This window comes from Panthera tigris, chromosome C1, assembly GCF_018350195.1.
Source record: "Panthera tigris isolate Pti1 chromosome C1, P.tigris_Pti1_mat1.1, whole genome shotgun sequence".
NCBI lineage: Eukaryota > Metazoa > Chordata > Mammalia > Carnivora > Felidae > Panthera > Panthera tigris.
Window position 1 is genome coordinate 92405861 of NC_056667.1, and position 25920 is coordinate 92431780.

The 25920-nt window shown below is 50.5% G+C and overlaps 2 protein-coding genes and 1 long non-coding RNA gene across 5 annotated transcripts; 1 reads left to right on the forward strand and 2 right to left on the reverse strand.

The window, feature by feature from the left end:
• Window positions 1–1098: 1098 nt before the first annotated feature.
• PSRC1 (proline and serine rich coiled-coil 1) lies at window positions 1099–4845 on the reverse strand. Of its 2 annotated transcripts, XM_042998130.1 has the most exons (8): window positions 4739–4845; window positions 4209–4266; window positions 4061–4118; window positions 3163–3604; window positions 2695–2809; window positions 2356–2604; window positions 1956–2049; window positions 1099–1534 (listed from the first exon to the last, which is right to left on the reverse strand). In XM_042998130.1, exons 1-8 carry the CDS (start codon window positions 4769–4771, stop codon window positions 1531–1533), a joined length of 1053 nt encoding a protein of 350 aa, XP_042854064.1. In that variant the 5' UTR covers window positions 4772–4845; the 3' UTR covers window positions 1099–1530. The 2 variants fall into 2 exon arrangements, with proteins under 2 accessions (XP_042854064.1, XP_042854066.1); XM_042998132.1 differs by lacking the exon at window positions 1099–1534 and having other exon boundaries at window positions 1952–2049.
• A 43-nt stretch (window positions 4846–4888) lies between these two features.
• On the forward strand, window positions 4889–11533 carry LOC122241549. Its single transcript, XR_006221781.1, has 3 exons — window positions 4889–4969; window positions 6386–6557; window positions 11236–11533. It is a non-coding gene; the product is annotated as an uncharacterized LOC122241549 (long non-coding RNA).
• On the reverse strand, window positions 8958–25821 carry MYBPHL (myosin binding protein H like). Of its 2 annotated transcripts, none has more exons than XM_015534976.2 (10): window positions 23851–25821; window positions 23186–23374; window positions 14372–14460; window positions 13616–13811; window positions 13262–13401; window positions 12959–13118; window positions 12720–12856; window positions 11422–11608; window positions 10222–10267; window positions 8958–9044 (listed from the first exon to the last, which is right to left on the reverse strand). In XM_015534976.2, exons 1-9 carry the CDS (start codon window positions 23891–23893, stop codon window positions 10257–10259), a joined length of 1152 nt encoding a protein of 383 aa, XP_015390462.1. In that variant the 5' UTR covers window positions 23894–25821; the 3' UTR covers window positions 8958–9044; window positions 10222–10256. The 2 variants fall into 2 exon arrangements, with proteins under 2 accessions (XP_015390462.1, XP_015390463.1); XM_015534977.2 differs by having other exon boundaries at window positions 23841–25821.
• Between the last annotated feature and the right edge of the window lie 99 nt (window positions 25822–25920).

Consider the following 25920-nt stretch of genomic DNA (forward strand, 5'->3'; position numbering starts at 1 on the left):
AAGAGTCAAAGGCTGTGAGTCAAAGGTTTAGCGAAATCTGTTAAATGAGTCTCTGTCATTCATTCAACAACCCCCCACCATCTTGCACTCAAATTTATTTTTTCAATAAATAAATGAAGTTCTCTGCCACATACAAATGACAACACTAGGCACTGCAGAGATTTCTAAAACCTAGTGCCAACCCTCACGTCTAGGAGGGGACATAAGAAGAGAACACCAACAATTCTAATGATATACGTGACGAGGTGTTCCAGTATCTTCTACCGAAGCAGTGAAGCTGAATACCAGGGGAACCATCAAAGGGTCCCCTCATCTCAGTACCGCAGGCTAGATGATGAGGCATTCTCAGAAGTTTCCATTCTCCGGGTGCCCGAGTGGCTTAGTAGGTTAAGTGTCCAAACTCGATTTCGGCTCAGGTCATGATCTCACAGTCTGTGGATTCAAGCTCCGCATTGGGCTCTTCCCTGACAGAGTGGAGCCTGCTTGGGAGTCTCTCTCTCCCTCTCTCTCTCTGACTCTCCCTTGCTCCCACTCTCTCTCGCTCTCTTTCAAAATAAATAAATAAACTTAAAAAAAAAAAAAAGGCTTCATTCTCTTGCCAGGAAAGGACACCCAAGCTTAGCAAGCTTAGGATATGAATAATTGACCAAGACCCTTGATAACCTCACATAGTGTGAATCAAGCTATATTTTACTTGATCTGGACCTTCCAGTAACATAAATCCTGTGAAAAGGCAGCTTGTTCCCATCTAATGCCAACAAAGGGAGGGTGGATAGTCACAGCTGGATGAGCTGCAATCACAAAAGCCTTCGGCCTATTGAGGCCCCAGCCTGGGAGGCTCCTCCTGGCTCCCTCATTGGAATAACACAGGAGTTTACTACGCATTTGTTTGAAATTGGAGCATTTACTTTCACACATACAGAGATTATAAAAATACATTCATTTTATTTTAGAAAAACGCAGATCGATGTAAGCTTATCATAAACTGGCCTCTTAAGAGTCACAGAATTCACAGGAAATAAGTTCTAGAGACCAGGTGCCTGCCTCTGCCTCTCCAAACAGGCCTGCATCCAGTAGAGGATGTGATTCAGGACTGTTCCTCAGAGAGCAGGGAGGTTAGCTACAGAGGCCATTCACATGTAAATGTCCAGTGAGCCAAAGCCTGGGAAGAAGATCAAACTCTCTGGGACTGAACACAAGAGTGGGGGTGGAAGAGGACAAACCACTCTCCCCGCATTTCTCATTTTCTGCTTGTTAATTTCACTGTTGGGAGGTGACCTCTTTTTCCTAATCCTCTTTCAACCCACAGAGTTTGATTCCCCTCCAGCTCAACCCTAATCCACCCCATCTCCCATCTCTTCACTCCTGGGGCACCAGCCCTGGTGGCATCTTTTCCTCCTGCTCCTGGGCCAGAATCTTCTGGAGTCAGGGCCTGCCTTCCATGAGAGGGCTTGGGAGGTCGAGGAGAGGTGAGTCCAGGCAGTGACTGTAGTGGTTTGCTCCTGAATTTTTGCTTGCTGACTGATCTCTTTACCTAAAGAGTCAGAAGGAAGAACTGCTTTAAACTGTCCCTCTTCTGGGCTGTCTGGGTGGCTCAGTTGCTTGAGCATCTGACTCTTGATTTCAGCTCAGGTCATGATCCCAGGGTTGTGGGATCGAGCCCTGAGTCAGGCTGTGTGCTAAGCATGGAGCCTACTTAAGATTCTTTCTCTCTCTCCCTCTGCCCCTCTTCCCTGCTCTCTCTCTCTCTAAATAAATAAACAAACTTCCCCTCTTCTTCAAGCCTATTTGTCACCGAGCTGAGTGGAGGTTCCTCAGGGAAGGAAGAAATGGGACTCCCTGACCCTCTAGTCTCCCCTCTTCATTCCCATCTTGCCACACAGGATTCAGGGCTGGTGTGCCTAACAGTTTGGAAGCCTCAGTGACGGGAGAGAGAGCATCTCGACCAGTCTTACCTGGTGGGTCCTGGGACTGCCACTTTCCTGGGGGGCTGCGGGTTGCTGCGAGTGGCAGCAGTGATGGGAAGATTTGGCCGCTGGGAAACAGGAACTTAATGGGGGTTAACAAAAGAAATAAGTGAGCAGAAAGTTCAAATGACCCTCCCCGAGTGAGTCTGGGATTAGTGCCTTTCCTCCCACCCAAGGTTACAAAACATAAAGTATTTGAAAACCACAGTTCACACTCTTTGCCCGGGCCCACATCTCTCCTTAGCTCAGTCTCCCCATCTTCAAATTGGGCTGTAATGAAGATGGAGAAAGGGGTCACTGTTCCCAGCTCTGGGAGGGTGCATTCAAGCTGGGCAAGGGTAGGCATTCTTCCTCCTGATTTCCAGCCATTACGTCCACTCTTCCTCACCTTTGTGCCCTACAGCACTTGGTCGTGGAAGTCCTTTCCGAGGTGGCAGAGAAGCTGGAGGCAGGGTACCTTTGCTGGGTGGTACACTCCGGCTGGTGAGTGGCATTCGGCTGGCAGGCCTGGGGATGGCAGAGGGAACAGGCAGTCGACTGGAAGGCTTAGCAGCTGCTCCCTGCGGCCGAGAGAGGCGCTGAGAGTTGCCGGTAGGAGGCTGTGGGGCCAAGACTGGTCTGACAGGGGTAGGCGGGCCTGGTGGAGAGGAGTAGAGGAATTTTGGGGTCAGCTCCATACCCTCCCTCCTCCCATTCACCCACAGTTTTGCTGCCCAAGTCTCCTCACTTGCTGTCGCTCTCCCACTGGGCCCAGCTTTGCCCCGCACTGGAGGAGTAGATCGGGCAAGAGGAGAAGATGCTGGGCTTTTGGATGTAGGCAACAGATTGCAAGTGGGTGACTCCTGAAATACAAGAGAGAAAAAATAGGACTAGAATGGAAAAAGAATCTGTTCTGCTGGCTGTTTGAGGAATAGAGGTGGAGAGCTGCCTAGATCCCAGGAAGCAAGGGCAGACGTTCGCTGCCGACATCGTCATCCTCACCAATACCATTTATCGTGAGCTTATTATAGACCGTGTAGAGTTATGCACAGACACTGTGCTAAGTGCTTTGCTTATGGTATTTTGCTCAATTCCAACAGTCCTGAGGTAGAATTTTACTATCCCCACTTTACCAACGAGGAAACCACTCTATGGCTGTACCGAGTCACGCACTGGGTCTGAGGGCACACGTCCAACCCAGGTCCTCCAAACTCACCCTTTTCACACTGGAGGGCCTCTTTCCAGATGCTGCCCGGAGAACCCTGACTGACCCCTTCTTATCGCCGCTCCGGAGTCGGGGTGTCAGGCCGCTTGGGGAGGGGGTGCTCCGAGTCAAAGAACTCACAGTGGGCAGCAGGTCTCGGACAGGACTGTCCTTCAGCACAAAGGTCTCCCGCCGGGGGCTGGGCTTCACCCTGCGAGGCCCCAGGCCCTCACCCGTGCTCTCCTGCTCCTGCAGGGCACACTGCTCCAGCTGAACTGCCAGCCGGTTGGCCTCGTGGAGAATCTCCTCCAGCTTCTCTGGACTAAGGGGACCCAAGCTGAGCCTCAGCCCCTGGGGGGCTGGGGCCACTGCATTTGGATTACTTCGATTGGAGAGTCCTCTTCGGAGGGGTTTCTCTGGAGTCACCGACACTGCTATGTCTTCCTCCTCACGACTGAGACAGAAAACAAACCAGGCGCCATGCCCACACAGAAGAGAGCAGGAGACTGCAAAGGAGACTGGGCAACTCCTCCACAACAGAGCCAGGGACACAACCCCAAACCCGGAAGCCCATGCTGGCTGTGAGGGTGGTCTCTAGGTGATGAGATGCCCCGTTCTATGAGGCCTCATAGGCCTTTAGCACTTACTGACACTGGAAATTATGCCAGGATGCGGACGGAGCAAATCCACTTACCCTTCTTCTTAACATCCTGAAATCTCATTCCAGCTTATCCCTTTTCCCCTCCCCCAAAAGTGTCACAGGGGCCCATGTCAACAAGTCACCCAGCAACCCCAGGGCACCCAACCCCAATTACCAACCCAGACCCCAGAGGACAATACTTCAGCACTAAGGGGACAGAGGCAGACAGGCACTGTTGGAGGAAAGCAAGTAGGTTAAAGAGGCTGGTACCTGTCAGATGGTGACAGCCCTCCAAAGTCCAAGGTCTCATCTGCTATGAACTTTACATCTGTAGGGGAGGAAGGAAGGAATGCCAGCCTCGGGTCCCTAACGCCGTTCTCAGTCGCAGCGCCTTACTCCGCCCTCCTTACTTTCTTACCTTCCTCTAAATCTTCCATGTTCCAGCCAGCAGGTGCACGAGTCAGATTTGACCTGAGCTGGAGACATAATACACCTTTCTTCAGGTCTCCATCCTGCCCAAGGCCCCCAGCTAAACGCAGGGTGCAAGCCAGGGGATGAGGATCATGCTGGAGATAAAGCAAGGGTCCCAGGGGTAGCACCTGCCCCTGTAACTAGCCCTGTGAACTCCGGGGAAGGTGCCGAGAAAGCACCATCCCCCTCCTCAGGTTGCCCTGCCGCCCCCCTACAACCTGGGCTCTTCTCACCGGGGGCGGTCTGCGCGCCCCATCTTCTTCTCCGCCACCATCCTCCGGTTCTCTCTTTCCCCAAACCACCTTTCCACTCACACGGCACCACACCCACACCACACCTCCAGCCCACCCTCTGTTTTTACTTTCCGCCCCGCCTCACCTCTCGCAGAAAGCACTTGCCTCCCACCACTTAGTCCCGGGAATCAGCCCTGAGGGGGTGGGGCTCCTTTCGAATCTCTCAGGCCCCACCCACTCTCACCACATGCTCTCCGTGATTGGTGGTTCCCAACATCCCTGCCCTCAGGGGCGGGGCGGTATCGACCAGCCGGCCGGAAGTCTGCAGGTGGGGGCTGTGTGGAGAGCGGTTCTAAAACAGACTTCATCCGGTGGGTTAGGGCGGGGAGGCCGCCTGCGCGCGCGGGTGTCCGGGAGACTTTCCTTGGAGGAGGCGGGGCCTCGTGGCGGCGTGCGAGGGACCTGACCAATGACTGTACGTTTCTCACCCTGCCAGCTGGGCGAAGCCAGGCTCCCCGCTGGACCTCCGAGCACCAGTCACCCTAAACCCAACGCTTCTCTTGAGGAAATTTGTTTTCAGGGGCTTACTCCGTTTGCGAGCATCGCGTTTGCCATGTTTCCTCATTTGTGATTTTTCCAAGTTATGGAAGCACCTAGACATTTATATTTTAGGTATATTGAGGTTCTCTAAGAAGTACAGCCTCCGTTATCTTTTTTTAAATATATACAAGTTAGCATATAGTGTAATAATGGTTTCAGGAGAATTTATCGATTCATCACATACATATAACACCCAGGGCTCATCCTAACAAGTGCCCTCCTCAATGCCCATCACCCATTTACCCCATCCTCCCCTCAACCCAACACCCCTCCAGCAACCCAGTTTGTTCTCCGTATTTAAGAGTCTCTTGGTTTGCCTCCCTCTGTTTTTATCTTATTTTTCCTTCCTTTACCATATGTTCATCTGTTTTGTTTTTTAAATTCCACATTTGAGTGAAAGCATACATTTGCCTTTCTCTGACTGAATAATTTTGCTTAGCACAATACATTCTTGTTCCATCCACGTTGTTGCTAAATGGCAAGATTTCATTCTTTTTGATCGCGGAGTAATATTCCATTGTGTATGTATACACCATATCTTCTTTATCCATTCACTACTTTGGTATATTGAGGTGCTCTAAGAAGTACATCTTCCATCATTATTTTAAGAGAACATTCAGAACCCGAGGTAAACAGGTTTTTTGGACACGGAGATTTGGGTCCAATTCAGCCGTGACTCCTCTGTCACAAGGCAGGCAGGCTTGAGTGTATTTGACCTCTCGCTTATCTGCAGAGCAAGAACCCTGACCGTCAGTCATGGTTTCATGGCTAGAACTACCAGAGTCAAGTTTATACCTTGTGCCTTAGGGGCTTTTGAGGGGTGTTTGTAACTTGCTACCTCTAAACTAAAAGCTGTGTTTGTGAAGTGCGTAAGCCTACTTATTAGAGATCTTTTTGTTGTTTCCAAGTGTTGCCTGTGAATAGACTGGGGCCACCAGTTAACAGGGCTTCTTAGAAATGTTCTAAAAATTTGAAACAATGGCTGGAGAACTTTAGTCTCCAGAGTTTATGACCATTCTTTTGGCTATTTAGAGGCTTTTTTTTTGTTTGTTTGTTTACTTTCTAGTTTTTAGCTGTGAAGCTGAGGTGATGAGGTTTGCAGGCACGAGATGTTACTGTAAGAAATGCCACAGCAAGCAAAGGAGCCTTGGGGTTTAGTGGGGGTGCTAAGGCAAAGGGCGGGGGGTGGTGGCCCAGAACTTGCAGGCTTGTGTGAAGAAGAACTGGGAGAAGAGGATTGCCTGGTTTTCTGTAGGCTTGTTGGTGAGGGTGGAATTTTGGTTGTTTGTAGGATTCAGGTTCTGTGGAGGTGGGAAGACCAGAGCCAGCAGTTTCCCTCTCTCCAGGCAAGTGGTGGCAAAGTGAAGAATGAAGGGAAAGAAGCTGCTCATTAACTGCATTCCTGCTGGGCCGAGGAGCAGCCTGACTGGGGAAACCCCGCCCTTGCTTCTTCCCAACCTCAGGTGAGTGGGGACGCAGTTGTAGCAAATTGGAAGTTAGTTCCTCCTATGGAAACTCATCTCCAATTTCCTGTCACCCAGTTATGATTTTGAAAGCTGTTGCAGTACCAGAAAAAAAGCAATTGAACTACTTTCTCCTCCATCAGAATAACAACAAAACCAGAAAATATAGATTTCAGGCACAAGAATTCTTTACTCAGCCTAAGGCCACTAACCTGGGAATTATTTGTCCCCCTCAGCCCAACCCCTAAAATGACATCTATGAACAGATGTTCAAGATTTTGGATAAATAGTGAATAGAAGAATTAATGAAGAGATTACACCCCCTCCCTGGCACGTGGTAGACCTTACTTCAGAAGGAACTCCCTAGTGTTGAGGGCATAAATGACAAAATTAAGGATTCCAGTACAGTTCTTCTTGAATGTGGGAAGATTAACTATGACTGGAAGTCTTGTTCAGCGTGAAGATTTTATTCCTTCACCGTGAAGGTTCAGCGTATAGGAACCTTGAGTACTTTGATAGCAGAGGCATGGGGCGGTGGGCTGAGGCCAGAGGTCTAACTGATCCTTAGGGCATCGTAGCTGGGTGTATTCCACTCCTTCCTGACCCCGGCCCTGCTTCAGCTGAAGGGAGGCCTCCTGGCCATTGTGTCCCCGACTAGCTGGCTCTGGACTCTGGTCCCCCTCTCTCCCCAACCTGGCAGTTGCAGCAAGGGGTCCCGCAAGGGCATTTGACCGTACAAATAATTTGTGTGGCTAGTTTTTCAGTTTTCCCAAGATGCTACATAACTAGTGACATTCTGGATGCGTGGAAAAAGTTAATCATGACATATAATGGATGCCTTGGGGGGCATTGGGGCATTCTCATAGTGCTCCAGTTGAGAAAGGCTGGAATAGACATTTGCCTCAGCTGAAAATAGACCTTTGGTGTGAACAGAAAAGCCTGTCTCAGTTTTCTCAGCCGAAACACACCCTCCTCCTCTTCAAAGCCTTGCCTAAGATTTACTGCCTCCTAGCGGTCTTTTCTTCCTTACAACCCATGATCCATGATCCCACCCCCCAGACCTGCTACAGTTGAGCGTCGCTTGGGTGAAAGAGATGAGAGGAAAGAGAGAAAGCTTGAAGTCAGGCAGACCTGGTTCCAATCCTAGCTCTGCTAACTTACCAGCTTCGTGACTTGGAGCAGCTTATGAACTTCAACTTCCCCATTTGGAAAATAGAGATTAAAAGTGATAAAGCCTGACGTTCAGTGTCTGATGTCGAGAAGACTATTTCAGTTACGTGCTACTGTGTAACAAACCACCCTAGTATTTAGGGCTCAAAACACCAGATCTCATGATTTTACAGTTTGATTTTACAGACAGTCGTGCCAGGAGGACCTGTCTCTACTCCATGACCTCTCTACTCCAGTCCCAGTGGATTGGACTTGACTAGCGCTGAAAGGTCTCAGGCAGCCACACGTATCTAGGGCTATGGTGCTGGCTGTCAGCTGGGATGCTGGGTTGTCCTGCATGCAGCCTCTCATAATTTGGAAATCTGTCCTGAGATTCAACTACTAGACCTCTTAAGGTCTAGGCCCAGACTGGCACAGCATCACCTCCACTACATTCTTTTGGTTAAAGCAGGGCACATGGTCAGCCCAGATGCGAGGGGAGGGGAACAGACCCCAACTCTTTGGGAAGAGCACGATGCCCTTGCTAGCCAAGATGGGGGGAACTGTTGCTATCTTTTGCAGATTCCATTACAGAATGGCTTTAATATCTTACTTGTTATGAGAATGAAAGCAAACATGTAAGCAAGAGCACCTCACCTTTATTCTTTCCCCAAGGCTTAGTGAGACTCTGCTCCAATTTCTTCAGTGTCTCCCAGCCCTCAAGTCTTAGTGCTTCGTCTTTAATTAGCTATGTACGTATATGTGTGTTCTGGTGTCTGCATCTCTGTGATGGATGTGCATCCTCTTTTCCAACTTATACTGGAAAGATCAGAGAGGAAGAGACCAAGTCATGTTCAGCACCTCTTTCAGCACCAGGCACAGGATAGAGTTGAACTTAGCTCTGTCATAGACTCTAAACAAGAGGACAGTGTTAGAAACCTCTGTGGAAGAGAATGTGGATATAAGAAGAAAGAGGAGGGGGCACCTGGGTGGCTCAGTCAGTTAAGTGTCTAACTCTTGATTTCAGCTCAGGTCACGATCTCACGATTGGTGATAGTGAGCCCCATGCCGGGTTCTCTGCTGACAGTGCGGAGCCTGCTTGAGATTCTCTCTCTTTCTCTCTCTCTGCCCCTCCCCTATCTGCACATATACACTCTCTCTCAATAAACAAACAATTTTAAAAAACGGATTCCAACTTTCTAAATGGTTTTCCCATATAGAAAGGCTCAAACAGATGGACACTTCTGCACTGAGGATCCACACGTTTATTTAGATTAGTCCAAAGCAGATGTTGTGCTGGAGCTGCTTAAGGACACAATCTCCCCACAGTCAGGCTTCCTGGAGGCACAGAAAAGAGAAGGTATGTTGTGGCTCTAACAGCAAACAACCAGTGCACACCCAAGACGCTGAGGCAATTCTCCTCACGGTCCCTGGGTCCCGTGCTATGAATTCTCTCCTTACCCTGCTTTATTGCTGTGTGCTGGCTGAGAGAGAGGTAACAGGGCAAGTCCCGACACAATATAACGTTAACACAGAGAGGGAACTAAGGCATGGCCAGAGAGCTATCTTTGCAAGCCAACTGGCAGAGAGAGCTCTCTTGAGAAATGTGGACTTTTAATGCGTCCCTGAGGGTTTCCATTTGATCTGTATCAATGATGGGCTCAAATAAATGGCATCTGGGATGGTGTTCATTCTGTTTTCATCAGCCAGGAACTGCAAGTCCCAGGAGACATTGGGAACTGGTTCTCCCTAATTCTCCCATGAGCTGCTCTTTCACCCCACTCATTAGTTCGTGCACAGCATTTCTACTGTGAGTGATTTAGAATCTGAAGAAGCTATCAAATTTTAAACGATGATCTGAGTTGTCCTTTGCCAGTAATGTGCTGCTTGGGACCACATACCCGCATGTTCAATTATTACTGACCTATGATGATAATGGTGGTTTTCTTCTCTCAGAAGGGGAGGAGTCCACAGACTTCAAAGTAAAAAACAAGCAAATGAATCTGTTTCTTACCATGCTTATGACACGGCGGTAGAAACAGTTAGCAGGAGCAGCTTCCTGTCTCTTTTTCCACACTGCTGCCGCTTGGTGGTGGTGACCCACCTCTACTCCTCTACTCTACTGGCTGTTCCCTTGATGCCTTTTCTTATAGCACCTGCCCACCTCCCTTCACTGAGCCCCCTTACACTTGGATAGATGCTATCACTCCTTTCCAGAGGACCATTAGATTTAATACCTATCATCACTTTGAGTACAGAAAGAGGACATGACAAAAGTAGTACTAACTATGGTAAAGTCCTTCCATGGAGATGATAGTATTAGCTTACAAAAAAAAGTGGTTAAAAGGAAAGTAGTTATCAATGACTGCATGGTCGAAAGGCTTAGTTAGGAATACAGATATGTATTCAGATCTGTATTCTGTATACAGATATGTATTCCTAGCTAACACTAACAGATTCAACACTAACTGTAAATACAAAATGCTCTATTCAGAAGCCCAGTCCCTCTCCTTACCTTTGTCAGAGTTGCCCTAATCATCTTTGGAAGCCTCAGTGAGGAGCTGCAAGAATTCAGACATTTCTCAGAGTTAGCATCTCAGAAATTTCTGGGAAACCTTTTTTTTAAAAAAAAAATTTTTAACGTTTATTTATTTTTGAGACAGAGAGAGATAGAGCATGAACGGGGTGGGTCAGAGAGAGGGAGACACAGAATCTGAAACAGGCTCCAGGCTCTGAGCTGTCAGCACAGAGCCCGACACGGGGCTCGAACCCACGAATTGTGAGATCGTGACCTGAGCTGAAGTCGGACGCTTAGCCGACTGAGCCACCCAGGTGCCCCTAAATTTCTGGGAAACCTTCTTGTGGAGCATTGGGAAGGGATATACTTCTCATGTTTTTTGAGAGTCCATTATGTAATTAGGAGTCCACACATGGGGAAGAATAGGGCATGTAATGGCCCATTCATTCCTGATTCATGCTGTGCACACTTAGAGAGTGCCCACTGTGTCAGAAACTGGGCTCATCACCGGGGGACAAGTGTGAATCAGGCTGTACCTGCCCTCACAGTGCTCATGGGTTAAATGAGAAACAAATCAGTAAATGGGCACTTATGTAACAATATGTTAAATGCAGTGATGGAGATCTGAACAAGGTGACAGGCAGAGATAAATGAATGAATACTTTAAAAGAGGTATGGGGGGGGCGGTGCCTGGGCAGCTCAGCTGGTTAAGTGTCTGATTCTTGATTTGGGTTCAGGTCATGATCTCATGATCCTGAGATCAAGTCCCACAAGGGGCTTTGCGCTGAGCCTGGAGCCTGCTTGGGATTCTCTCTCTCTCTGCTTCCTGGACTGGGCCGAAGACTGTATAAAAGAAAAACGGTCTGAGTAAGGGAAGGCTTGGGCTCTTCCCACCACAGTGCCGACTCCTCACTTAACCAATACTGGGAATCTTGGCGGGAGCTGATCACCACCTTGTGCTTCAGGTTTCTCCTTTGCAGAATGGAAATAGCCATTCTTTCTATATTACAGAATTATGCTGGAGAGAAATAAGATATTGGATAATAAAAACGGCCCTTCAAATACATCCTGATGATGACGGTGCCCAGTGCCGAGAGCACGTGAAGGGGAAGCCAACCAAACCCTTCTCCATGCAGGCTTGTGGCTCTGCCTCTGAATTTTCCAGCTGTGGAGAGAGGGTATGAGTTCTGCCCTTACCTCTCACATCCACCCGACAGTCCACAGATGCCTCCCCCAGGGGGTTAACTGCCTTGCAGGTGTAGATGCCCCCATCAAAGGGACCGGGCTTGCGGATTTCGAGAGAGCAGATTCCCAGGTGAGTGAGGGCTCGGTACTTGGGGTTGCCTTGGATATCCATCTTGTTCTTCAGCCAGATGATCTTTGGCTGCAAGATAAAGGTGAGGGGGCCAGCATGGGAGTGGTGAGAAAGTTCCCTATTCCTTACATTGGGGGAGGGGTTCCCTTACTGGTATCCTCAAAATCCTCCCAGGCTCCTTCTGTTGGTTGAAATGAGCACCTGAAACCTTGCCTTGTTCATCAAGTATTCCTGAGTAGAAAAAAGGTAGGACCTTCTGTTCTTTCCCCTTCCTAAGCACCGGGCCTCAGAATCCCCTCTTTTTGTATGTTCGTTGTTGAATCATTCATATTCTGTTCCCACTGTTGGCTAGGGAGTCAGTGTTGTCCCTTCTGGTTACAAAGTAGTTTCTAGAGTGGGCTTATTGATACCCTCTTTCTGAGATGTAGTACTCTGGCCCAGGACTCCTATGCAAAAGGTACTTGGTAAGGTTGTTAGGTTTTTTTAAATTTTATTTTAATGTTTATTTATTCTTGAGAGAGAGAGAGAGAGAGAGAGAGAGAGAGACAGAGTGTCTCTGCTCAGGGGATGGACAGAGAGAGAGGGAGACACAGAATCCGAAGCAGGCTCCAGGCTCCGAGCTGTCAGCACAGAGCCTGATGTGGGGCTCGAATTCACGAACTGCGAGATCATGACCTGAGCTGAAGTCAGATGCTTACTGACTAAGCCACCCAGGCGCCCCCTTGGTAAGGTTGTTAGTGATGTTTTATGCGGTGTAGTGTACAGAAGTAGTGACTAGATCGGAAGTAGACTTGCTCAGGGTTATGGCCTCAACTCTAGACAGCTGGTAGGCATATGGCCCTGAGCAGGTGAGGCATGGTGGGTGACTAAGGAGAAACCAGCGGGACTCCATCACCTCTGCCAGAGAGACAACTTGAAGCTCATGCCCAACTGCCAGCAGATCGGCAAGTGATCTTCGCAGAAGAGGAGCAGACACTAAAAGGAAAACTGGAAACATCATCCACGTCAGCCTGTCTTGGACTCTAAGTGCCCTAGCTGTTCCTAACCTACGTAACCTGCGGTGGAAGAGGCGGGCGATGGTGATGGGAACACATGTTTTAGAATGCTCTCCCACGTAGCGGAGGTGAGGACAGGAGCAGGGAGCAGCACAGCACGGCCACCATGCAGAACTCCTGCTTACCTTGGGAGAGGCGCGGACGCAGCAGAAGAGCTGGGTGTCATAGCCCATGACCGTGGTGCAGTCTGCCAGAGGCTGGGTGAACTTTGGGGCTTCAGAGAAATCTCGCTGTGCAAACCCCCCAGTCTTGCGAAGGGTAGCTGAGGAGACCGAGAAGGGCCCTGCTGTAGTGCCTGAGATCCCCCACCCTTCTTCAACTCTCCACCCTCCACCCTTCCCAGCTCCGAGTCTCTGCGCCCCACCTGCTTTCTGGATGTGGGCAAGGTCAGCAGTGATGGGGGCTGTCTCACTGAGCCCACACTGGTTCTCAGCAAAGACTCGAAATGCATAGGAGTTGCCCACGATGAGGTTGGAGACTGTGAAGCTGGTGCGGTGATAACGTTCCAGCACCGTGAACCACAGCTTTGGGGGCCCAAGAAGATGCCGTGAATGAGATGCCTGTTTTGTGAACTCACTCCACCTCGGCTCACCGCATGGAGGTAGCAGAGCCCCATTCCAGAACGTGTGATTGCTCCCTCCCCACTCCCTCCCTAGCTGCGCCTCACCCCAGATTTTGTGTCAGCCTTCTGCACGGTGTATCCGAGGAGTGCCGTGTTGCCTGTGTCTTGGGGAGGTGTCCACTCCAGAGTAGCATTGGAGCCCCAAACATCCACCAACTTGATACTCTGAGGAGGGCCTGGCCTCTCTGAAAGGGCCAAGCATGGCAGTGGGCGGGGTACGGCTCACATATGCATGGGAATCACTTCAGGGGTGCCCTTCCCCTTCTCTGCTCAGCTATGCCCCCCCTCACCCACCACTGTGCCCCACACTCGGTGTGGGGAGTCACCCTGGCCTCCCCAGCTGTCTGTGATGGCTCCTCTAGCCTGAGGACCAACTCGCTCCCACTCCCCCTACTGTACCGATCACCAGGATGTCAATGGTGGCAGTGGCCTCCAGCTCGCCCAGCCGCACGCTGAGCTGGTAGCGACCTGAGTCAGCACGTTGGGCTTCTCGGATGAAGAGGATGGAGTCCCGCTCCCCATTGCGCACACTCACACGGCTGGCATCCAAGGCACAGCCATCATGTGTCCAGGTGGCTTGAGGTTTGGGTTTGCCCTGAGAAATGGGAGTAAGGCGCTGAGCAGCCCCAAGAGACCTCGTGACCCTCCCTGCTGCAGTGGGGACCAGATCCACCCCAGGTCCACATGGTGACTGGACTTGCAACTGTGAATGCCTTGAGTTAGAAGTTCGCACACTGTCCCAGGGGACCTGCATCTTTCAGCAACAGCTGAAAGGATGTGGAGGAAGGAAGGGGTTTGGCTTTGAGTCTCCTGCCCTCTGAGAGTTTAGATCACCCGAGGCAGCTGGGGCTAACAATAGCTGTCTAAACTCCCGAGAACTCTCCAAACTGAGAGCTCCCAGACCTCTGCTGACCAAGGGGCAGAGGTTAGCCTCAGCGGGTCACGTGGGGCCACGCCCCACCCCATCCCCCCCTCAGGAGTGCAGAGGGAAGAGTCATTCTGCCCCAGACTTCTGGTGACTTGGCCCCGTCCACTCCAGGCCAGGACAACTTCCCTACTGCTAGCAGGACTCTCAGTATCTGTTTCCAGATCAACACCCTGGCCTGGTCCCGGCCCGGACCCAACACGGAGTCAGCTCGGGGCCAGCATGCTTACCTGGAATGGGATTAGTAGGTTCACGGTGTCTCCGACCTTCCGGATATAGGTCTGCCTCAGGGCTCGAGGTAGCCAGATCTTGGGGTGCTCTGAATGATAGAAGGAGAGAGAACAGTGGGTGGTGAGCCTCCTGTAGTGTAGGCACAGAGCTCAGAGGAGGTGGACACTGCACCCGGCTGTGCTCCATGGGCAGACGCCCCAGGTGCTCGGCAAATCAGTCCTCTCCTAGGGGATGGGAAGATTGCTCCCTTCGTCTCGCTGGAATTTTGGGATGAGTGATTGGCTGAAATATCCTCTGGAGAGCATTCAGGTCTTGGCAGAAAGCACTGGAATGTGAGCCTGACGCTTACTTCTTTTAATTTGTAATGCTCAGCTACTGACTCTTCATTAACCGAGATTTCCTTTTTCTGTTTGTGCACAGACTGGTCCAGCCTGTGGGGTTTGCCTTTCTACCCCATTTCTGCATTTGTCCTCAACAGCACTCCATTTATCAAAGCCACTTTCAATGTTAGTCTGGACCTCCAAGCGTCAGCCCTGCTTCCCAGTTTGAGGCCACACTGGAGGAGAAAGTTTTCCACTCTGCAGGCAGAGTCAACACCCTGGACCCACCGGGACAGCACTGACGTCACTGAAGAGGGAGCTGGTGTCTGGGTCCCTTCCTCTGTGTGGCTATGCTGCGTGGACGCCTGGGGGTGCTCTTCCAGTTGGTGGAGGATGGCTTTGTACCAACAGACTCTGGGAATCTGGGAAAACTAGGCCACCCCTCCCTGCTCCTTGATGTTCCAGGCCTGTTCCAGTGAGTCGAGGGATTAGTTTATGTCCCTTGGCTTCCAGGATGGAGGCAGGAGACGCTCAGGAAAAGTGCTGAGTGTGAGGTTTGGAAGACGACCAGGTGTGACCGCTTTCCTCTCCGGATGTCTTGGGCTGCCTCGGCTGAGAAAGTGCAAACATCCCACCTGGTTCCCTTGGGGGCCTGGCTGAGACTGCACCATTTTCTAGCTTTCTCGGGGCTCCTGTCTCCTTCTTCCTCAGGCAGACAGTCGCCTGTTGCTGTTGTCAAAAGTGGAATGTGACAGCGCCTCATTCCTCACTACCTCCCCGGCCTCTCTGCACAGTTCTTTTGTGGAGTCGTAAAAAGCCTCATCCAGGTCACTACCGAGGCAAACAGCACCACTGCGTGATAGTGGGCTGTAAACTTTCTGATAACGTAACATTTCCCCACGATACATTCCTGAGCACTCCACTCCACGGTCTGTGTGTTCACTTACAAATTGAACTGTTTAAATATGTACATTATGCAATGCAAACTTTTGAATGGTGAAATTTAAAATACAGTACGTAGGGGTTCTACTGTGTTCTTCCTACACGTCAATTTGTAGCCCACTGTTTAGAGAGCAGGAACCTCCTTCCCATGGTCTGCCCTGTCACCACCCCGAGATCACTTTTTGCCTTTGGAAATAAATATAAACACAGATAGCGCACACTGTCCATTTTTATTTATCTAGTTTCCTTTTTCACTGTGTGGCTTATGTTTCCTCCTGGGCTGTGCTTCTTAGACTGCACCTCACCCACCCCTGCCCCTGGCAAAAGCAGGAACGAAGTGACACGGGGCCTCCTCAGGTGCTCTGAGCGGCTGGCCTGCCTGTGTTGCTCAGGGCCTGGCGCCCCAGTAAGAATGCGGTGACAGCGATGGAGCCCCAGGCGGCTGGGCGACACTTCTCTGTTCGACTTTGGCGGTTTGGAAGGGGGCGGGGCACGAAACACAGAAGAAGCATTTGTGTGATGTGTTCCTCTCCTGTGGCCCTCTCGGCAAGCGACCAAGGAGTTGAGAACGAGCGGATATGACTTAAGGGTTTTGTGAAAAAAAGAGGGTGGCAGTTGAAAAGGAGGGTCAAAACCTCATCTTGTTGGGCTTGGTTTCCCACTGTTGGATGAGGAAATAGCCCTTCACACTTGCTGGAGAGAGGGCTGGAGAGAAGCCGGCTCTGCTGTCCCCTGCATATGCAGAGGGAGCTTGATGAGCGCCAGGATCAAGAAGACAGGGAGGAAAGGGCTCGGAGAGAGAAACACACTTGTGAAGTTGTGCTGCCTCTCCGTCTAGAAATGTATGTCCAAAGGGCCTGTTCTCTGAGCACAGCATACCTGCCCCCTTACCTGCCCTCCACTGTCCACCTGGGCCTGCGCACCTTGTCAGGGCTCTGACAGTGATCTTGCTCTTAGGAGGAAGCAGCAAAGAGGGGAAGGCAGAGGGATACCCTCAAGAATTGAAAAGGTTGAGGCGAGGAGACCAGCCTCACACCTGGAAGATATGTTGTCTGAGTTCTGCTCTGCTTAGAGCTCAGGTGGGGAATGGGCTTCTATAGAGGGGTGCATGCCCACTGATCTATTTGTGCCCACTTAGTGTTTCTCTTGTTTCTTAGAGAGATACTTTGGAAGATGTTAGCATTGGTTCACCTGAACTAAGGAGAACAATTACAGAAATAATTTTATGTGGAACATAAATTAAGATGGTGGTATTCATGGGGCTCCTGGGTGGCTCAGTCGGTTAAGTGTCTGACTTCCGCTCAGGTCATGATCTCACGGCTTGTGGGTCCGAGCCTCGCATCGGGCTCTGTGCTGACAGCTCGGAGCCTGGAGCCTGCTTCAGATTCTGTGTCTCCCTCTTACTCTGCCCCTCCCCTGCTTGCAGTCTGCCTTTCTCTCTCTCAAAAATAAATACACATTTAAAAAAATATTTTTTTAAAGATGGTGGTATTTGGAGGAAGATGAGCAGAATGGCCCAGGGTCCAGAAGGGATCCCAGCGGAGGCAGAGACAGAGGAGAAGGGCCCACAGCTAGCATGGCAGTCTCTTCCTCCCTGGGGGGCGCCTGTGCCAGTTCTTTGTTTGTAAGTGGGATTCCCTGACAAGATGTGAATTGATAGGGGACAAAATTAAGTTAGTAGAATGCTCTGAATCTGAGGCTTAGTAGGTGAGGATTCTGCTCTCAGCAGGCTCCCAGACCACAGTGGGGCGGGGGGGTGGGGAGGAAGGAGGACAGGCTTGGGCAAAAGCAGCTGACAGTGCAGGAGGTGGCAGGAGACAGTGTGGCAGCTGCAGGTGCCCAGGCAGCGGCACACTCCCTCCCAGCTCAACCTGGGCCCTCGCCCTTTGCTAAGAATGTTAATTGGAGGGCTCATTTGGGGCATCTCTTTTCACACATCTGCAGTCAAGAGAGGTGTTAATTGTACCGACCTTGGGGAAACATGGCTTTTCCCTGAAGCCCAAGGTCTTTCTCCTCCTCAGATGCCAGGAGGGATGTGAGCCAAAGACTAGAGCCCTAAAGCACAACCTAGGTTTTCTTTCTTTCTTTTTAAATTTTTTAAATGTTTATTTTTGAGAGACAGCGAGCAAGCAGGGGAGGGGCAGAGAGAGAGAGAGGGACACACAGACTCTGAAGCAGGCTCCAGGCTCTGAGCAGTCAGCACAGAGCCCGATATGGGGCTCGAACTCACAAGCAGTGAGATCATGACATGAGCTGAAGTTGGACACTCAGCCTACTGAGTCACCCAGATGCCCCACAACCTAGGTTTTCTAAGACCAAGTTTGAGACAGCCACAATTTGGTTTTCTCCCTTCATGGAGTGTAGGGGAAAAGGCATTTTGAAAAAAAAAGTCCTTTGAGAGACATTGGCTTCTGACCTGTGGGGTCGTCTTTCCCTCAGACAGAATGTGGTCTAATTCTTTCTTTAAAATGAACAGAGAGGGGCGCCTGGGTGGCTCAGTCAGTTAAGCTGCCGACTTTGGCTCAGGTCATGATCTTGCGGTCCGTGAGTTCAAGCCCCGCATCAGGCTCTGTGCTGACAGCTCAGAGCCTGGAGCCTGTTTCAGATTCTGTGTCTCCCTCTCTCTGACCCTCCCCCGTTCATGCTCTGTCTCTCTCTGTCTCAAAAATAAATAAACGTTAAAAAAAATTTAATTAAAAAATAAAATAAAATAAAATGAACAGAGAAGGAGACTACTTAAAGTCCAAAGATCTTGACTCCTCTTGATTAGAAATTTCCTCTTAATTCTACCCTAATTTCATTCTGCTGAAGTTTATGCCCATTTCCTTATTCTGTGCTCATGGGGAAACAGATGTTCATATTCTCTCAAAATTTCCCTTGACACAGTTAAAGCCTGTCCTCCAGCAATTCCTGAAGTGTCATGTAGTTCACACTGATGTTATTACTTATGGCCTGGAGAGTGAAGGAACAAGACAGACACATCGAAAGACGGGAGGGAGCTGTGTGTGTGTGTGTGTGTGTGCAAGTGTGAGAGATAGAGTGTGTGTGTGCATGAATGTGTGTAAGGGGGTGAGAGTATGCGCATGTGTGAGTGTGTGCTCGGGCCTGTGTGAGTGAATGGCTACCCATACAGGGCAAATGCACAAGGTGAGCGATGGCTTTGAAACAGGCTGTGGACTTGGCCTTATTAGAAACTTGCCTGGAGGAAGTCACAGGAAGGGTGACTTCTGAAGTACCTTGTGGGACAGGAGTGTCACCTTCTTGAAGACGGTGAAACTAAGGTCAGGAAAAAACAGAAGCACATAGAAACAGGCAACTGCTGTCTGAGAAGATCTGCCACCCTTCCTTTGGGGTGGTCCTCCCCATCACGCTTGCTGTGTGATGGCCACTCTCTCCAGTGCAGTTCCAGATCTTCGTGATCTCAACCCCCCCCCCGCCCCCGCTTCCAGTCCCTGCAGGGCCCCTCACGTCTATGCCCACCCCTCTTCCAGCACTGTTGTCCTCTCTGGCTCTAGCCCCTGGTTCCTTTCGCCATTCTCTAGCTGAGTAACTGCAGCCCCTGTAATCTGAATTTCAGGCGCCTCACTCTCTCCTCACCTCTACGACAGAGGGTGGCTAACTGCCTGCCCAAATGCATACTGTCTCTTCCACAGTGTAGCACCTTCTGGGAAGGGGCTGCCCTGGCCCCCTCGCTATAGGACCATCAGACTAGCTCTTGCCAATGAAGTGCAAGTGGAAATGATGAGAATCACTTCTGAGCCAAGGCCTTCAAGAAATGCGTTCTCTACATCCTCTTCTGTTAGCTGCAGCCGCGTGGCTGAGTACAGGGCCCTGAGGCACAGCAGAGCCACAAGAGGGAAGAGGCCTGGGTCCTGGAATCATTGCATGGAGAACGGTTTTTAATAGAAATAAATAGAAACAGAAGCTTTTTCATAGAAATAAACATCTATTGTTTTTGAGTCTTCAGTTCTGAGGCCTCTTTGTTACATCAACCGGCAAACCCCGACGAGCACAGCCTCTGCCCCTAGAGTGCTCCCCTTCTGCTGCTCCAGCTACCAGCCATCCGTCAGCACCACTGAGACCTCTGATCCCCTGTCTTCCTACCCCTTCACTCCCTGTCACCCTCTCTGTTACCACTCTCTCTCCCACCCACCTTAGATTCCAGTCATTACACTCCCTCCCTTGTGTCCCCACTCAAATTCCTTACTCCTCTTTTTCTCCACTGCACTCTCCTAGCAATGGCCAACCCCAGTGACATGCTTTCCACCCACTCAGTGCCCACAACCGCACGCTGGGGAAAAACACAAGCGAGGCTGACGGTAAGCTGATGGCCATGAGCAGTGACTACTAACTCCAAATGGCCCCTGGCAGTTCTAGTCCACTCTGCCTCCTATTCTCCCAGGTGACTATTGGGTACCTCCCTCTTCTAAGACCTCCATACCTTCTCCCTCGTCCTCATCCTTAGTTGATGATCTTGCTAGTGTCTCAGGCCTGCCTACAGCCTATTCTTAGCTCAGCAGCTAGAAGAATCCTTAAAGCCTATAGCTGACCATGTCAGTTTCTCACTTAAAACCCTGCCCAGGCTGCCCACCAGTCTCAGAGTTGAACCAGTCTTCACAAGGGTCCTGCTACTTCTCTGCCGGCAAATCTACCGTTCTCTTCCTCACGCTGCCACAGGCCCAGTGGCCCCAACCCATAAGGCACACACTCCTGCCTCAGAGCCTTTGCACAGACTGTTCTCTCTGCATGGAAGACATTCCCTCCAAGTATCTGCATACATTGTTCTCTCATCTCCTTTCAGTTGCTGCTCAAATAGCACCTAATTAATGGGACCTTCACTGAATATCCTGTTTAAAACTGCCGACATGTTTCCCACCCCCAGCACTTTGTGCCCTCCCTCTCTGCTTCATTTTTCGGCACAGCGTTTATCACATCTGACATCTTACATATTTTATTTATTTATTATCTATCTCCTTACACTAGAATGTAATCTCCACAAGGGGAGTTATTTTTGCCTATTTTTATTTCTTTAGCAGTGTGTGGCACATGATAGGCATAAAAGAAATATTTGTAGGAGGAAGAAAGAAGATAGGAAGGATGGAGGAAAGCAGGAAGAAGGAAGAAGGAAAGGAAGGTTGCTCCCAGGCATGGGCTCCAGCTTCCCAAGGCTGGAAGACACAGAAGAGTTTGGATTGAAAAGAGATGCAGTTATTCTGAAAGCAGCAGCTGGGCCCTTCCTCTGGGTCTCAGGGTCTCCTCTTCTCCATGGCGGGGGTACAGTCTGCCTCCCAGCCTCCCACCCAGCGCTGCCTGCAGGACCCAGTGCCTCCGTACAGTGCTGAGGGGAGACGGAAACTTGCTTCCCAGTGCCGGCCGCCTACGTCTGCTCATCTTGTAGCCACATAGCAGGCTTTCCTGACTAAAAGCTCATGTTGGCCAGTTACAATTTATTTTGACGTTGCAAATGCGTGTCTGCCCCTGGTGCCTGCTCCGTTTCCTGTGCACACGCACGCTCGCTGCAGTACTCCTCCGGGTCCGGCAGTCCTCCCCGTGAGGTACAGGAGGGGTTAAGAGGAAAAAAAGACCTTAGAGCTCACGGGAACATAGGGACCATCTAGGCTGGGTCCATGGCACCCTGAAAGACCTTTGAATGGGCTTCAGGGGTTCTGTGGGCCCCCTGAACATTTTCTAAGCATTTTTCCTGGGATAAGATTCTACAGATTTCATCAGATTTTCCTAGGGGTCCACAGCCATCAAAAGGTCATCCTTCAATTTACAGATGAAAAAATGGAAGCCCAGAGAGGTGCAATGACTTTCCTAGGGTCACAGGACAGAGCTAGGACCCTGTCCTCTCTAAGCAGATAACAGATGCAAACATATTTTGCAAACTATCACAAGCACTGCTTACCTTCACTGACCTCTGGGATGCTAATGAGTGGAGCTGCTGGCGCGGGGGTGGTGAGGCTGCACTTTGGGCTGGCCGGGGGCTGTCAGGAGCGACGGCCCAGAGTGCCCACTCACAGCCAGAGGGAGGAGCGTGGCGGAGACGGATGATGACCTCCCCCAGGGTCTTATGGAGGGAGACCAGCCGAGTTGGGAGTCAGCAGTCCCGGCTCTCACTCTCTCTCTGCCTGTGTCGCTTATTCTCTGGATCCTTACGGAAGAAATGGTTTTCTGTCTCAAGACCATCCCAGCCTAGTGTGCTCACAATAACTCTGCTCCCCTACCTCTTCTTTTTCAATGGAAGGAACTCAGCCGGCTCTCTCCCTGTGACATTGAAACAGCTCCTGGAAACCCAGCGCCTCCCGTGAGGATGACAAGTGGCAGCCAGCTTTCCCTACTCAACCCTGTTTGCAGGTAGAACTCTGTCTTCACCCCTAACTTGGAAATATTTTATTATCTACTCACATTGTCATTTGGCCTCTTCCCAGGTACTTAGGGTCACCTCAACAGTCCTCCTAACCCCCTACTAGGTAGACACTAGTAATTACCATTTTACAGAGAGGAAATTGAAACTGAGTAGTTGGTTAGCTTGTCCAAGGGCACAAAGCTGCTGGAGGCAGCCTGGGAATTGAGTCTAGGTCACAGCGTCTTCTCCTACCGCTCCCTACCCTCGGGTTTCATGCGTTTCTTGTTTGTGGTCTCTGCATCCCCTGCACTTAAGATGTCGAGGGGCCAAAAGTAGAGACTTTGTGCAGGTAACTGTCTTAAATGTTTGAGGCAGCCCCCGTGGTTCCTTCTGCCGGTTACTGCATATGAGACGGGAAACGCCTGGCTCCTGCCTTCCACCTCTGGTCGGCCAAGCCAGGCACCGTGGGCGACAGCCCAGGTGAACATGACAGAGGCCTCAGCCAGGGGCAGCTGGGGAGTGGGTGGCTGGGCTGCTGGCAGGGAACCTGGGACTGGAAGGGGCGCCCACCACCTCCTGGCTCAAAAGTGCCTCTTCGCTTAGGGGCTCAGAGAGACCACTGTGGAAGGGAGGCCAAATGCTTCTCCTGGATGGGCTCTGTTTCCATGGAGCTCAGACCCTGAGAGGCTGGGATTTTCCATGGGAGCCAGCTGGGGTGTTGGGGTAGGTTCTGGACCTGTGGCACTGCCAAAGGAGAGGCAGAGTGTCATGGACCGTTCACCACCAGCTTCTCAGTTGCTGTAAGCTTTTCACTGCCCTCTTCTAAGCCAGACGGCCACCATCTCACCCCTCAATCCCTTCCTGGCTGGCGTTAGTATATATCAGGTCCTCAGTCCCTGGGACAGACATGTTATTAAAGGTAAAAATATAAACAGATCAGTTTTAGTCACTGGAAAGCGTCACATACACCATCCCCTGGCTTCTCAGCTAAAAAGCACAAACCTAGCAAAGACACATGAGCAGCAAGTAAGAATCCACCAAGCAAAGGGGTGGGGGCTCCAATGAATGCTCCCCCACCCTAGGCACCAATCCCATGAAGCTTCCCTCTGCACAAACCTGAGGAGGTACAGTCAGGGGGTGAGGGATATCCTCCCCAACTCCTACCACCCAGCCGCCCCACCCTTCCCAACCCCACGGGTCACCTTCTATAGGGGACAGGAGCTGGGGAATGGGGCTGCCGGCCTCCTGTCGAGGTGAAGCTGGGGGTCCTTCTGCATCCGCTGGGCTCGTTTCTTTCACCTTCAGTGTGGATCCTGAGGAGGCCACCTCGGGAGCTGTGGCTGCCTCCATGCTGGGCTGCCCGGAGGCTGGGCTCCAGAGGGAGATTTTCACTGTTGGTGGTGAGGGAGGGGCTAAGCACCTGCTCTCCAGCCTGGCCTCCGGGGTCCCAGCCATGGGCTTATGTAACTGGCCTGGCCTTTCCCCACCCGGCTACTCCCAGCAGAAGGGCTGAAGTAGGGGCTGGGGAAGAGAGGGAGATCAGACAGCAGCCCAGAATAGCCGCAAGAGGACTGAGGTGGCCCGGCTCACACAGCCCGGGGGTGGGGTGGGTGTGGTAGGCTTTGAGCTTCAAACAGCTCCTCTGGCCCCGCACACAGATCATACAATGGGGCTCCTGGCTTAGCAGGCTCAGCGGTTCACACGCACACCTTTCACCTTTAACGGCCCCTCTCTCTGTGCAGTGTTCAGGGAGCTGTAAAGTCTTATCAACTCGCCCTTTTCAGGGTCTGTCCCCATCCCCTCCGCCACCCCCCTAGTGGTGGGGAAGGTAGAGTCTGCCCTCTGGAGCTGGACTACCTGGACTCACTTTTGGCTCCATCACCAACTAGCTTGTGCGACTTGCCACACATCACAGTCTCTCTCAGGTCTGTTTCCTCATCTGTAAAATGGAGACGGTAATGCCCATAGGGTGGTTGTGAGGATTAGAAGAGGTAATCTGTGCAAAGTGCTTAGCAGAGTAGAGCGAAGTGCTTGATAAATGGGAGCTATTTTTAGGTTGGGCCAGCACGTGGCCCTCTGAGAGCTCCCTTGCCTCTGAGATAAAGTACCAGTAAAGCGAGAGGCAGCAGTGGTGGAGGGGAGCCAGGGGCATGAGGTCAGAGTATGTGTGTGTGACTTCGGGCAGGGCTACTCACTCATTAGCTAGGTGACCCTGGGCAAATCACCGAGTCTGAACCTCAGGGCTCTGAAACCAGAGATGATGATGCCATGACTGTGTTGAGGCTAAAATGCTAATAGTCGAAGGAAATGGCCAGAGCATAGGAAGTGTTATTCTATACTGTTATTCTATAATAAGTGTTATTCTATTCTATTCTATTCTATTCTATTCTATTCTATACTAAAGGTCCTATAGGATTTCTAGGCTTACCAAGCCATCATTCTACACGTTCTGTACTGTGTCCAAATGGTTTCCTATCATACCCTCACTTTCTTTGCTCCGGAAACCAGCATCCCCTTTGTGTGTGTGTGTGTGTGTGTGTGTATGTGTGTGTGTGTAGAAAGACTTTATTTTTAGAGCAGCTTCAAAGGGTTCACAGCAAAGTTGAGTAGAAAGTACAGAGTTCCCATATACCCCTTCCTCCTTTCCACCACCTCTTTTATGGGGAAAAAAAAAAAAAAAGAGTGTGGTTGAATGGATGAGCTCCTTACTCATTTCTTCCCTCTAGCCCTCAATTTAGAGACAGAGTCGATAGGATCCCAGGAGCCTGTGCTACAATGGAAACTGCCCTTTGCAACTTGTGTAGGGGCTGAGGCCAGGAAAGCTAGTAGACACACTTCTGGCCCAGGAACCTATTTATCAGGAGCTGGGATGGCCGAGAGGGAGCTGTGTGGCTGGACCTCTGAGGCTGCACTTGGTGCCACATCAGGATTCGTGTGAAGGTGGCTGCCCGATTTCTTTTGCCTGAGCCAGCCAACAACTTTATAAGTACAGAGTTCCGACATCAGGAGACTCCAAAACCCCCTTTTTCCACCCTACTTAACCCATCCTTTGGTGAAACTGGTCTAGGCTTTCAGTCTAAGCCCTTTGTTGCAATAGAGGTGTAAAGAATCAAGGTAAAAATGGAGACTCTTAGGGTCTGTCCATTATGAAGTCTAATTTAATGAGTCTAGGTGGGGTCTAGGAATCTGCATCAGAAAAAGCAACCTTAGTGATTCTGGTAAAGTCTTAGGACACTAGGTTAGATAGACTTGTTGAAAATAAAATTACATACATAATCTCCTAGGGGAGGAACTCTTACGCCAGGTGGCGGGGCTCCTTAGAAGCAAAATCTTTTGCCTCTTCAGCTTCAGATCATGATGTCAGAGTAGGTATTCATTGGAAATATCACCCAAGATGGCAGACTGAGAAGCAATTTTCAAGGCTCAGCTAAAGGTTCAAGGGAGTTGGGGAGAAACCTCTCCTAAAAGACAAGTTTGGGGAGAGAGGAAAGCGGCAGCTCTTTGAATGTCCTTAAATGAAATGGATCAGGCAGGCTAGGAGTAAGAACAGCAAGAGAAACCTGAGAGAGGCAGGGTTGTTGTCTGTCAAACCTGCCTGAAGGAGCATCTAACTCAGGAGAGTCATTCTATGCCGCTGTGTCCAGAAGGAAGAGTGCAGCAGTGTACTGAAAGGGTGTGTGGGGTGCGAGACCGAGAAAGCTGGCCCCACAAATACCCATGGGAGGTAGACTTTTAGGAGCGTAAAGAACAAGAAAAAACTAAGGAATCCCCCGCAACTTACCTAATACCTCTCATGAGACAAATGCACAGTCCTGCCTCTTTTACTGGCTTATTCTCTGGTGGCTGGAGTTTGATTTTTGAGGCTAGAAAACTGGAAAATCTACCATATTAACAAACTGTACATATTAACAAACTATAGCTTAGTCATTTCAACAGG

Coding starts and splice junctions, on each gene's coding strand:
- PSRC1 (XM_042998130.1), bottom strand. CDS start 4,771: ATGTTGGGAACCACCAATCACGGAGAGCATGTG. Junction 4,119..4,208: donor CATGGAAGATTTAGAGGAAG/GTAAGAAAGTAA, acceptor CCTCCCCTACAG/ATGTAAAGTTCATAGCAGAT. Junction 2,605..2,694: donor CAGTGGGAGAGCGACAGCAA/GTGAGGAGACTT, acceptor CCTCTCCACCAG/GCCCGCCTACCCCTGTCAGA.
- MYBPHL (XM_015534976.2), bottom strand. CDS start 23,893: ATGTGTGGCAAGTCGCACAAGCTAGTTGGTGATGGAGCCAAAA. Junction 13,812..14,371: donor ACCTACTAATCCCATTCCAG/GTAAGCATGCTG, acceptor CCCATTTCTCAG/GGCAAACCCAAACCTCAAGC. Junction 11,609..12,719: donor GCGTCCGCGCCTCTCCCAAG/GTAAGCAGGAGT, acceptor TTTATCTTGCAG/CCAAAGATCATCTGGCTGAA.